The following is a 12,234-nucleotide window of genomic DNA, read 5'->3' on the forward strand; positions in this document are numbered from 1 at the left end:
CTGCCGCCTTTGCCCCCCGGGAAGGGCCCGCCCGCGCCCCCAGCCGGCTCCGCCGGCACCTTCGCTTCGCAGCCGGGCCCCGCCGGCGTCTACACCATCTTCCCCGCGGCGGCCGCGCGCGAGCCGGGCCGCGAGCACCGCGTGGTGGCGCCCACCTTCGTGCCTTCCGTGGAGGCCTTCGACGAGCGCCCGGGACCCATCCAGATCGCGTCGCAGGCGCGGGACGCCCGGGCCCGGGAGCGCGAGGCGGCCAGGCCTGGCGTCCTACAGGCCCCGCCCGGGTCCCCGCGGCCGCCCCCGGACCGGCCCGAGGGGCTCCGCGAGAAGAACTCCGTGATCCGCTCCCTCAAGCGGCCACCACCGGCCGAGGCCCCACCGACACGGGCCGCGCGCGCCTCCCCGGACCCCCGGGCCTACCTCCCCGCCAAGGAGCTGCTTAAGCCCGAGGCGGAGCCGCGTCCCTGCGAGCGCAACCCCCGCGGGCCCGCGGCCGCCCAGCAGGCTGCCAAGCTCTTCGGCCTGGAGCCCACGCGGCCACCACCGCCCGCGGGTCCCGAGCACAAGTGGAAACCTTTCGAACTGGGCAACTTCGCCACCACGCAGATGGCGGTGCTGGCCGCACAGCACCACCACGCCAGCCGCGCGGAGGAGGAGGCCTCCGCTTCCAAGAAAGCGTACCTGGACCCTGGGGGCACGCTGCCCCGCGCCGCGGCCGCCTGCGCCAGGCCCAGCCCCGACCTGCACGCCGCCGCCCACGGCCCCGGCGAGGGCTCCGCCATGCAGAGCCTCATCAAGTACAGCGGCAGCTTCGCTCGCGAGGCTGGGCCGGTGCGCCCGGGCGGCTGCGGCAAGAAGAGCCCCTTCGGAGGCCTGGGCACCATGAAGCCCGAGCCCGCCCCCACTGCCACGGGCGCCCCGCGCTCCCAGGCCCGCCTCCCGCACCCTGGGGGCCCTGCCCCTGCCGGGGGCCGGCAGCTGAAGCGGGACCCGGAAAGGCCCGAGAGCGCCAAGGCCTTCGGTCGCGAGGGCTCCGGGGCCCAGGGTGAGGCGGAGGTGCGGCACCCGCCCGTGGGCATCGCGGTGGCCGTGGCCCGGCAGAAGGACAGCGGTGGCAGCGGCCGGCTGGGGGCGGGGCTGGCGGACCAGGAGCGCTCCCTGTCGCTGGGCAACGTCAAAGGTGAGTCCCGGACCCCACCCCTCCCGTCTTTGCTCTCCCTGCCTCCCGGTGCCATTGGTTTTCTGTTGGGGGTTGGGGGGGGGGTGGGCTGCAGCTGCTGTTTAAAGCATATCGCTCTTTCCCTCGGGCGCGTAGAAACACGAGTGTGAAATGCAGAAGGGGAGAAAGGTGAACCCCCTGAACGCTTGAGGTCTTTCCCGGCGTTCGTTCCCCCACGCGACTGGCTGCTTTGCACCTGCAGCAGTCCTGGCGCGCGTGGGCCCCGCCTTCCTCCCGGGTCGCGGCGCGCCGTGTCTGCTCACCTGTAAGGACCGCTGTTTCCGCGACCGGCCTTGAGTGCGCCTCCGGGCGCGCCCCTCCCCCCCCTCCCCGCGGGCACCGCGGTTGCTCCCCCTCGGGTGGTTTCCGCGTCCCGCACGCGGCGTTGGATGTCTCCGCGGGTTTGCCTTCGTGGTGTCTCGAGTCCGCTCGTAAGGAGAGGTTCCTAGGAAGAGGCCCGTTCGAAGCCTTCCGTTCGAAGTCCGTGAGGGCGGGGACCGTGCCTTAACGAAGTCGGTGTCCCCGGTCCCTGGCGTGGGGCCTGGCGCTGGTGGGTGTTTGGGGAAGGAGTGGGTGACTGGGTGTGACGGGCGGGTCCCGGTGTCTCCGTGGGCCTCAGAGTCAGGACCTGAGGGACTTCTTAGGTGGTTACATGCCCGTGAACAGCGTCCGTCTCCCTTTGGACGCCACAGAATTGCGTTTTAAGGTCGTTAGAGGAGTCGCTAAGTGCGGTAGAGACGCGTGGTGCGTTTACTTTTTGTTCTTATTTTTCTGCTTGTGGACTTGAGTGAGGGGGAGGAGCATCGGCAGGTCGTCCCGCCCACTCACCTGCTTGTCGGTCAGTCGGTTCGCGTCCGCTCCCTGACGGGGTCAGAGCCCCGACCTCCGTGTGTCCGAATGAACGGCTGCTGTTAGAGCGCCCCCTCCAGGGCGCTGTGTTTCCCGTGGTTCCCCGTGAGGCCGGGTGCGTCCCTGGAGCCGGGCGGGCGGGTCTCCAGAGCCTCCCTGGGTGCCCTGCGGGTTGTGTGGTGGGAATTCTTTCCCGGGATTTCCAAGAGCTGCTCTCTGTGGCACTTCCTTTGGGACTGGGACTCGCCTGGGCTGGCCCAGACCTGGTCTGCGGCACCTGCACGGCCGCCGTCCTGCACTCCCAGACCTGACCTCCAGGCCATGTGGGCATCTCGGGCGCACGCTCCTGGGTCTCCGTCCCCGCCCGGTTCTGGCCATCCTGTGCCCGCCCTAGCTGACACCAGGGCTCACCCTTGGTCCACAGTGAATGGCCACTACTGTGTACTGTCACTGCTGCCTCCTGGACCCACGGTCTCAGCTCCACTGTCCTATGGGAGCCCTGCCCCCCCCCCCCCCCCCCGGGCTGCCTGGAGCCTCACACCGGCCCTGCCAGTCTGCGGCGGATGGATGCAGCACAGCGAGCTGTCTTAGGGAGTGTTCACAGCAGGCCTGGCGGAGCCCTTGGTTCCTTGGGGAGCCCCTGTCCCTCCAGCCTGGGGAGCCCCACCCTCTGGCCCTGAGGGGCTGCGCCCCAGGCCCTGCCCTACTCTGGGATTGAAGGAGTGGGCACAGCCGTGGCCAAGGAGGGATAGTCACGCCTTCCCACACCGGTCGGAGGTTTGGGGCCGGGGCCCTTCCGGGAGGCACATCTCTTTGTGTCCTTTACCTTAAAGGGTGCTCCGGGGTGACACCCCTTTTGGGGTTCGTGGTCCTCAGGACGCATCCCGGAGCCTCGAGTGCCTGACCGCGCCCAAGGGGCCCGTGTCCGTGGGGACTCGAGTGTGCGAGTGTGTGCACGTGTGTATGTGCGCGTGCACAAGCGTGTGTGACGGGAGTCTGTGCGAGAGTGTGGGGGCGGGGAAGGAGGGGCCCCGGGCTCGGGGTGAGACCTTCAGGGGCCTGTCGTCTGAAGCTGCCTCTTCCTGTCGCCGCTGACGGTCGGCCGTGTCCTTCCTCTGCTTAGACCAAACTCTCAGACACCGCGGTGGTCTCTCCCCAGCCTGGGCCTCGGAGGGAGGGGAGGAGTTGGGGCACCCCCGCCAGGTGGGTGGCCGCCGACCCCGGGCCTCCTGGCCTCCCCCTCCTCCTCGGTGGCCCGAGCCCTCGGCCTGTCGGGGGTTCACACCTGGGCTCTGCCTGTTGCAGCTGCGTGACCTTGAGGAAGAGGCCTCGGCCCCCTGGGCCCTGTTTCTCGCCTTGACCTCGTGGCAGTCGCCAGGGCTGCCTCCTTCCTTGGTGCCAGGGGGGCAGGCGGGCTCGTAGTAGGTGCTTCACAGGCGGGTCTGCCGTGCCCGTGTGCCTGAGGCCCTTCCGGAGGAAAGCCCGAGTGCTCTCACAGGGCTGGGCCTGGCCTCAGGGGGCCTTGGGCCCCGGGTGGGCTCAGGGGCGGTGTGATCGGCACCCGGAGGCCCCGTGTGCTGGCCGCCCTGTCGGGACACCACTGTGACCCCATCGGGCCGCCGTGTCTGTGGGGAAGCTGGGGGCTCAGGGACCGCGATGGTGCTGGAGGCCGGGGTGCCCTGGGCGGTGAGCATCCAGCCGGGCGGCACTGCCCTCTCACCGCCAGTCTGTGGTTCCCTGTGCTTCCTCCCTCGGCCGCCTCACGGTGCTGGGGACACGTGGCGACCTCGCTCGGAGACGGAGGGCCCTCTCAGGGCCTCTGCCGACCCATGGCTGCGAGCGGAGTGCCTTCGCAGGCGGCCAGGGCGAGTCGGGAAGGCGGGGAGACGGGGACAGCGTCCACCCTGCCTGCCCGCGCTCCTGCTCTTCTGTGCTGAAATTCGCTCTGCTCTCCCCGTCGCCTGGGGCTGGGGACTTCCCAGAACTTCGGAACATGCAGGCCAGCCCCCCAGGGCTCGGCTGTCTGCCTGTCCCCGAGCATGCGCGGTCTGTGGGGTGGTCTGTCCGGAGGTCTGGGGGGCGTGCCACAGGGTCCTCTCCAGGCTCCCCCCCTCGGTTCAGAGTGGGCGGGTCCCCGAGTTCCTGCGGCCCCTCCTGGGGGTCCTGGTCTGCGTGAGGCCCCGGTCGGGGGCTGCGGGAAGGTAGAGATGGTGGGGGAGACGCCCAGCGGCAGCAGTGCAGAGGGGACCCCTGCCCCCGAGGCCCCCCGTCGGGGAGCTTGTGCAGCGCACAGTGACACCCGGCTGCCTGAGGCTCTGGCCGCTTCCGCCCCGTGTGCATCCCCGAGACGGCGGGGTCTGGGGGCCGAGGCTGCCCGAGGTTTGTGGGATCCTGAGGATGAGGGGGTGTGCGCTGTGGGCGGGTCCTGGGCTAGTGCCGGCCTGCCACCCACAGTGGCCCGAGTGGGTGGGAGGACACCAGCCCCGGGAGACTGACGCCCAGACAAGTAGTTTAGCCTGCACAGAAGACTGCTCCGCTGAGATGACAAGTCTCAGTCCCCTGCCGAGACCGGGGGCCAGGGCTGCTGCCCCCCCACTGGTTTCCGGCTGGCTGTGTGACTCCTGCCCCTCCTCGCCCCTCCCCACCTGCATGGGCCAGGCTGGACCCGGGACCTACCTTCTGAGGTTTTTTTTGGGGGGGGGGCGCAGGGAGCTCACACAAGGTGCAGTAGAACTGGTCCCCGGGTGGGGGGGCCCCAGGACAGGGACGCGCGGGCCAGGTGGCGCAGCTCCCACCCACCCCATGAGACAGTGCGACAGTGCTCCCCGGTTTTACTTTCCTGTCGTGGTTTCTAAAAGGTCAGCCGTGTGTCTGCAACAGACAGAACTGTGTGGGGACCTCAGGGGGGCCGCTGATCGCCGGTGACCGGGCTCTGGCTGTGCCTCTGACTGGCGGCCCCTGTGTTGGGCCGGGGTTTCCCTCCACCTTGACCTCCCGGCCCCACCCCCACCCCGAACGTGCCTCGCTGACGCTGAGGTAGTGAGGAGTGCCGGTGAACCCCTCGCGGCCTCACGTCATGTTACCGTGCGGTCGGTAGAGGCTACCTGGCAGGGTTTGGAGGTGTCAGTGCCCCCCGAGGGCAGGCCTTCCAGGGGAGAGGGGCTGTCCAGACGTGGGGGGCTCCGGGCGCCGTGCGCTGGGGCTTACCGCCTGCCTGCCTCTTGCTGCAGGGCACGGCCGGGCCGACGAGGACTGCGGGGACGAGCGGGCCCGGCACCGGGACGAGCGGCTGCTGGGGGCGCGGCTGGACCGGGACCAGGAGAAGCTGCTCAGGTGAGGGCTGGGGCGGCGGCGGCGGGGCCTGCTGGTCTGGGAGCTCCTCCGCTGTGGCAGGTGACTGGGGCGACTCGATGGGCGTGGCCCCTTGGCCACTGGGGCCACGGTGCTGAGAGTGGGCGCCAGCCTGGCCCAGGCCCCTGACCCTGGTTGATGACCCTGCTGGGCCCCCCAAGCCCCTCTCCTGGGGGTGGCCCTGGGGTCCTTCTTTGACTCTGAGCACTCTCAGCGGCCTGGGTGCAGTGTTGTCCTTCTGGCGGCCCAGTGTCCACCGGTCACTTGGGGCAGGGTCCCCAGGGCCGTCCGGGCCACTGCCGACACCTCTGTGTCCTTCCAGAGAAAGCAAGGAGCTGGCTGACCTGGCCCGGCTGCACCCCGCCAGCTGTGCTGCCAACGGCCTGAACCCCAATCTCATGGTGACCGGGGGCCCGGCGCTGGCGGGCTCCGGGCGCTGGTCTGCCGACCCCGCGGCCCACCTGGCCACTCACCCCTGGCTGCCCCGCTCGGGCAGCGCGCCCATGTGGCTCGCCGGGCACCCCTACGGTGAGTGGGGGGCTTCTCCCTCAGCGGGGACCCTGCTTTCTCTGCTCACGTTTCAGCCTTCGCGTGTCCGAGGAGGGGGGTCACGGTAGCCCCGGCCCGTGGGTTCTCCGCTGTGGGCCTGTTTGTGGGGAGCCCGGGTGGGCAGCCGTGGGTGTCCATGATGCGGTGAGCCAGCCCTCACCCCTGGCCTTCCTGCATGGCCCCAGAGGTGGGGGTCTGAGGGGTGGGCCGGGGAGGGGCCTGGCTCGGGGTCCCCGTTGCTGACTTCGGGCCTGGGTCTCTCCTAGGCTTGGGTCCCCCCTCTCTGCACCAGGGTATGGCGCCCGCCTTCCCGCCCAGCCTGGGGGGCTCCCTGCCGTCAGCCTACCAGTTTGTCAGGGACCCCCAGTCGGGCCAGCTGGTGGTCATCCCCAGCGATCACCTGCCTCACTTCGGTAAGTGGCAGCGGAGGGCCTCTTGCTGGGGAGGGGGAAGGGGGCCCGGGAGGGGGTGGGGGGCCCACCCAGCAGAACAGATGGCAGGCAGTCGGGGGCTCAGAGAGCACTGTGATGTCTGCCGGTGCTGTCCACATGTGACAGACCCACAGGGGTCCTTGTGATAAGCTGCTCCTACCCGGAAACCACGTGGAGAGCCAAAGCAAGGCCACCTGGGGGGGGAGCATGGACCCCCCAGGCGCCCCCATCCCTCGGAACCCGCTCTGCAGGGAAGAGTAGGGGGAGGACTTGGGAGCCCCCAGGTTGGCTCGCTGCGCCTGGGAGGCTCAGGGGGCATCCCAGGTCAGGTGTGGCGGGGCCACCCTGTGCAAGCCCCCTCGCTGGCTCAGCTCCCCGTCTGCACGGCGGGGCGGTGGGCAGCGCTGGGTGCAGCTCACGGTCTGTGTCCCCCCAGCGGAGCTGATGGAGCGGGCCGCCGTGCCGCCGCTCTGGCCAGCCCTGTACCCGCCGGGCCGCAGCTCCCTGCACCACGCGCAGCAGCTGCAGCTCTTCTCCCAGCAGCACTTCCTGCGGCAGCAGGAGCTCCTGTACCTGCAGCAGCAGGCCGCGCAGGCCCTGGAGCTGCAGAGGAGCGCCCAGCTGGTGGTGAGTCGGGGCGGGGGCGTCATGTTCGCGGGGGGCCGGCCGTGGGGGCGGTCGAGTCCCCTCCTCCTGTCGCCGGCGGGGCCCACAGAGCAGAAACTCCAGAAAGGTCAGGGCTGTGGGGGAGGAAAGGTGAGAGAGGCTGGTGACCAGGGAGGGCTTCGTGGAGGTGGTGACGTTGACCTGGAGCCCCGGAGGAGTCTGAGTCCTCCTGGCAGAGGGCATTGTGTGAGTGAGGCCCAGAGGTGGACGGAGCTCGGCAGGGCTGGGGCGCAGGGAGCAGTGGGGAGACCGAGGCAGGAGAGGTGGTCCTGTGAACGGGGGAGGTGTGGATGGGCAGTGAAAGGGTCCCAGTGGGCTCCTGCCCGGCCCTGAGCCCAGCCCATCCTGGCCGCCTACTCAAGGGCCTGGGCTGCTTTCTGAGGCTGGGATTGGCCTCTTGCGTCCACGCTGCCTAATCCCCTGAGATAGGAGACTCGAGGCATACCCCCGTGTGGTGGGCTCCCCAAAGCCCACTGCCTCCCACCTCCTGAAAGGCATGGACGCCTGCCCTCAGCCCGGCCTTGTCCCCCCTCCCCGGGCAGCAGCCGCTCGGGAGGAGTCGGCCGAGGGGCGCACGCAGCAGGTGGCACCCCGGCTTGGAGCCTTAGCGCGCTCGCACCTGGCTGTGTGCTGTGCCAGTGGCCTCACCTCTCTGGGCCCCAGGTCCCCTCCCCTGGAAGAGGAAGGCGCTGGTCACCCCTGTGTGGTCAGGGCTGTTCGGCGAGCGTCAACGCTCGTGCGCGGCCGTGGCTCAGAGCAACTCTCCCGGTGTGTGGGCCGCCTGGCCGCGGCAAGCACTGGCTGCCCCTGAGCCCTGTCCCTTCTGGCTCCTCAAAAGTCACCAAAGGCAGGAGGGGGCCCCCTGCCTGCCTTGAGGGGTTTGGACACCCAGGTGTGAGAAGCAGGGGCGCGCTCAGCAGGTAGTGAGTTCTCCGTGCTGGCGGCCATCCGAGTGCCGGGCAGGTCCCCGGGGCGGGGCGGCCCCTTCACCTCAGGGGCCTCACCTCTGCCCTGGTCCTCCCAGCCCCCCACCTTGGAGGGTCCCAGCAGGGCCAGGGTCTGGACCGGGGGTCCCCCGGAGCTGCCTGCCGGGGTTCTCTCAGGAATGCCGTGCTCATTACACGCCTGTGGCGGCAGAGTGTCTGCCTCAGGCCGGGGGTGGGGGATGGGCTGTCTGCGCCCGGACCCTGCCTGGGGTTCTCTGGGAGCTGGGGGTGCTTGGGGATGGGGTGGCGTGTGCTGTCGCTGCGCTGACCCTGCCTGCCGGCCCCCTCCCCAGCAGGAGCGGCTGAAGGCCCAGGAGCAGCGGGCGGAGATGGAGGAGAAAGTGAGCAAGCGGAGCCTGGAGACCCCGGGCAAGGCCAGCCTGGCCGCCGCGGGCCCCGGGCTGCTGCCTCGGAAGCCCCCCGGCCTGGCCACTGGCCCCGCGGGCACCTACGGCAAGGCCGTGAGCCCACCGCCGTCTCCCCGTGCTTCCCCCGTGCCTGCCCTGAAGGCCAAGGTCATCCAGAAGCTGGAGGACGTGGCCAAGCCGCCGCCCGCCTACTCCTACCCCGCCACTCCCAGCTCGCACCCCACCAGCCCGCCGCCCGCCTCCCCGCCGCCCACGCCGGGCATCGCCCGCAAGGAGGAGGCGCCCGAGAACGTGGTGGAGAAGAAGGACCTGGAGCTGGAGAAGGAGGCCACCAGCCCCTTCCAGGCCTTGTTCTCAGGTAGGAGCGCGGCCGAGGCCCGGGGGCTGCTGCGTGCGGCCCTTCAGCCTCTCCCCGCCTGGGCGCTCTCGTTTAACGGTCCGGTCCCTCCGTCTCTGGGAGCCCCTGCTGCGCGCTCTGGAGCGAACTCAGGAGCCCCTCCGCAGTGGCCGTGCCGGGGGAGTGGGCGGGGCTCCAGGTCCACTTCAGAGGGGCTCTGCCCAGCACTGAGCAGAGAGACCGCGGGACACACGGCCTGGCGTGTGGTCGGTGCTATGGAGTCACGTCTGTAGCTGCATGCAGGGACCCCCGTTCTGGGCTCTGGGCCCACCCCCTGCGCCATGCACGCGCTCTTCCCTGGCCCGTGTCAGTGGGGACGTGCAGTGGGTGTCACGCAGGGGCCTGAGGCTTAATAGTCCTCCTCCCTGGTGGCTGGGAGGGTGGGCTGCTGCGGGGGACCCCTTGAGTGTGACTTCAGGTTCTGCAGCCAGGATGCTGTGTGGTCTTGGGCAAGTAGCCGCCCCTCTCTGGGGAGGTTCAGTGCCACGCTGATGCACATGCCTGGCCCTCGGGGCCGCTCTCCGCTCTGTGCATCTGTCCCATCCCCCGCCCCCGCCCTCCGCCCCGTGTGATTCCCGTGAAGCACCAGCCGCTTGGCAGCTCCTGGGGGGAGGGGGGACTTGGCGCACCGCCGGGAGTCGGGCCTCTGCCGTCCCGTGGGTGTTGAGAGTGGGAAGGTGGGAAGCAGCATTGTGTGCGGTTGAACAGCTTGGTGCCCGGTCTGCCTTCAGGGGTGGGGCAGGCGATTCTTGGGGAAAGGAGGCAGAGGCGCCCGGGCTGGGTGAGACCCTCTGGGGTCTGAGGAGGCCTTTGCTCCTGGGCCGGCCTCACCCCGGGAGCTGGGTGGGAGGAGCTAGAGGAACCGCCAGCGGTGGCCCCTGCCTCCGTTGAGGCGGAAGACCCGTGGGGACAGGAGGTGGCCCGTTGTCCCCCGGGGCCCCTCTGATGCTGCGTGCACCAGACCCCGGAGAGCAGAGAGGGGGCCCCGGCCCGCTGGTGGGCGCACGGGTGGGTGTCGGTGGGGACGCGGGGACGGCAGACGGGGCGGGAGCAGGGGCCTCGCTGACCCTCGGTGTCCCCGGCAGACATCCCGCCCAGGTACCCGTTTCCGGCGCTGCCGCCGCACTATGGGAGGCCCTACCCGTTCCTGCTGCAGCCCACGGCGGCCGCCGACGCCGACGGCCTGGCCCCCGACGTGCCGCTGCCGGCCGACGGGCCCGAGCGCCTGGCGCTCTCGCCTGAAGACAAGCCCCTCCGCCTGTCGCCCTCCAAGATCCCCGAGCCGCTGCGGGAGGGCCCGGACGAGGCGCCGCTGGCGGAGCGGGAGGTGAAGGCCGAGGTGGAGGACCTGGACGAAGGCGCCGCGGAGCTGCCCGCCCTGGGGTCCCCGCTGGCGCTGCGCCCCGAGGAAGCCATGGTGGCCCCGAGCCCCGAGGGCGGCTGCGGGGGCGGCCTGCCGGAGGTTCCGGTGCTGGGCGCCGGTGGCCAGGGGGACGAGGAGCCCTCCGGGTGCCTGGACTTCGCTGAGAGGGCGGAAGCGCCGGCGGACTCGCCGGGCCGGCTGGTGTCCTGCATAGCTGCCCCGGACTCGGGGGGGCGGCTGAGCCCGGAGACGCTGGTGGAAGCTAAGGAGGAGCCCGTGGAAGTGCCCGTGGAGGTGCCTGCGGCCACGGCCGTGGCGGAGGCCGTGCCGGAGGAGGCCCTGGCGCCCGGGACGGCGAGTGAGCCCCGGCCCAGCCTGGAGCTGGGAGACTTGGACGTGGCCCCTGGAGAGGGCCTGGAGGCCCAGGAGGCCGGGCCCGCGCCCAGCAGCGCCTGCTTCCTGGAAGAGGAGGACTCCGACCGGCTCCCGCCCGGCCTGGAGGACCCGCTGGCCGGCATGAACGCCCTGGCGGCGGCCGCGGAGCTGCCCCAGGCCAGGACTTTGCCCTCCCCGGGCGCCGGAGCCCAGGCCCTGGAGCCTCTGGAGGCCGCGCAGAGCCTGGCCCTGGAGCAGAGCTTCCTGCAGGGCATCACCCTGCTGAGCGAGATCGCCGAGCTGGAGCTGGAGAAGAGGAGCCAGGAGCTGGGAGGTGAGCTACGCTGGCGGTGGGTCCGTGCGAGTCTGGCTCTAAAAAACTTGTTTAAACGTTTTTATTTATTATTTTTAGACAGAGGGGAAGGGAGGGAGAAAGAGAGGGAGAGAAACACCATGTGTGGTTGCCTCTTGCACACACCCCACCGGGAACCTGTCTGCGCGACTCAGGCATGTGCCCTGACTGGGAATTGAACCAGCGACCTTTTGGTTCTCAGGCTGGCACTCAGGCCAGAGTCACACCCACCAAGGCCAAAAACAAAATTTTTTTTTAAGATTTTATTTGTTTATTTTTAGAGAGGGAGGGGAGGGAGAAAGAGGGAGAGAGAGAAACATCAATGTGTGGTTGCTGGGTGCCGTGGCCTGCAACCCAGGTATGTGACTTGACTGGGAATTGAACCTGCGACACTTTGGTTTGCAGCCCGAGCTCAGTCCACCAAAAAAATGTTTTTTAATAACATTTAAAATTTTTGAAAAAACTCAGGACATGGTTTACTCCCATAATTTCCTAACAACGGTGGTAAAACACACTCAACACCTTCCTGCAAGTGCTCAGGGGAGTGTGCTGTGGACTTCCGCGTTGTTCGGCCGGTTTGTGGGGCTGCTTAGTGGTGAAATTGCTCCTTGTTCCCGTGGTGAGTTTTGTGTGAGCAGGACTTTTTGGGTTTTGAGGGACAGAAATGCATTTTAACTGGCTTAGGAAAAGGTGGGTGATTTATTGGCTTGCAGGACCAAGTGCAGCAGTAGCAATCAGGATACAGTTTCAGGTCTGGCTGGATCCAGGCGCTCAGACCAGTCATCAGGCATTTCCTTTCCTCCCACCCTCATCCCCCTCCCTCTCTCTCCTTGTGCTCCACTCTTCTCTTTGTTGGCCTTGTTCAAGGGGGGCACATTGTTCTTAATGGGGGGGGGGGTGAAGGAAACACTTGTCCCCCCATACTTGTCCCAGGCCCATGGGCTTCTGGTAGCTCTAGCAAAGATGCCACAGCTCATTCTCGTTGGCTCTCTGGGATTCGTGCTTTTTGCAAAAGCAAACCCCGCAGCCCAGAGGAGGGGATGGACCAGACTGCTCATGCCCCACCCTTGACGGGGTGTCACTTCCTGAGTATGGGGGCCTCCAAGGAAGTGGGGTGCCGTCTGCAGAAGGGGCATTGAAATCGGGGCTGGGCACACAATCCGTGGTGCTCCATGCAGAGACGTAGGGGTGCTTCGAGGAATGTGTGAAGGGGCTGTGGGCCGGACGCCGTCTTGCTACCCTGCGCCGGTGGCATGGCCAGGGGCGGGGGGCCCCGGCGACAGCTGCGGAGGAGTCAGTGACAGCGTTGCCAGTGTCTGCGGCGTCTCCTC

At 69.0% G+C, this 12,234-nt stretch overlaps 1 protein-coding gene across 1 annotated transcript in view; it reads left to right on the forward strand.

The window, feature by feature from the left end:
• TNRC18 (trinucleotide repeat containing 18) overlaps positions 1-12,234 on the forward strand; it is a 75,349-nt gene that overhangs the window by 25,695 nt on the left and 37,420 nt on the right. Inside the window, 7 exon segments of the mRNA XM_036014290.1 lie at positions 2-1,177; positions 5,296-5,398; positions 5,739-5,944; positions 6,232-6,378; positions 6,833-7,023; positions 8,342-8,774; positions 9,899-10,885. Coding sequence (XP_035870183.1) covers positions 2-1,177; positions 5,296-5,398; positions 5,739-5,944; positions 6,232-6,378; positions 6,833-7,023; positions 8,342-8,774; positions 9,899-10,885 — 3,243 coding nt within the window.

Source organism: Phyllostomus discolor, chromosome 13 (assembly GCF_004126475.2).
Source record: "Phyllostomus discolor isolate MPI-MPIP mPhyDis1 chromosome 13, mPhyDis1.pri.v3, whole genome shotgun sequence".
In the NCBI taxonomy this organism is placed as follows: Eukaryota; Metazoa; Chordata; class Mammalia; order Chiroptera; family Phyllostomidae; genus Phyllostomus; species Phyllostomus discolor.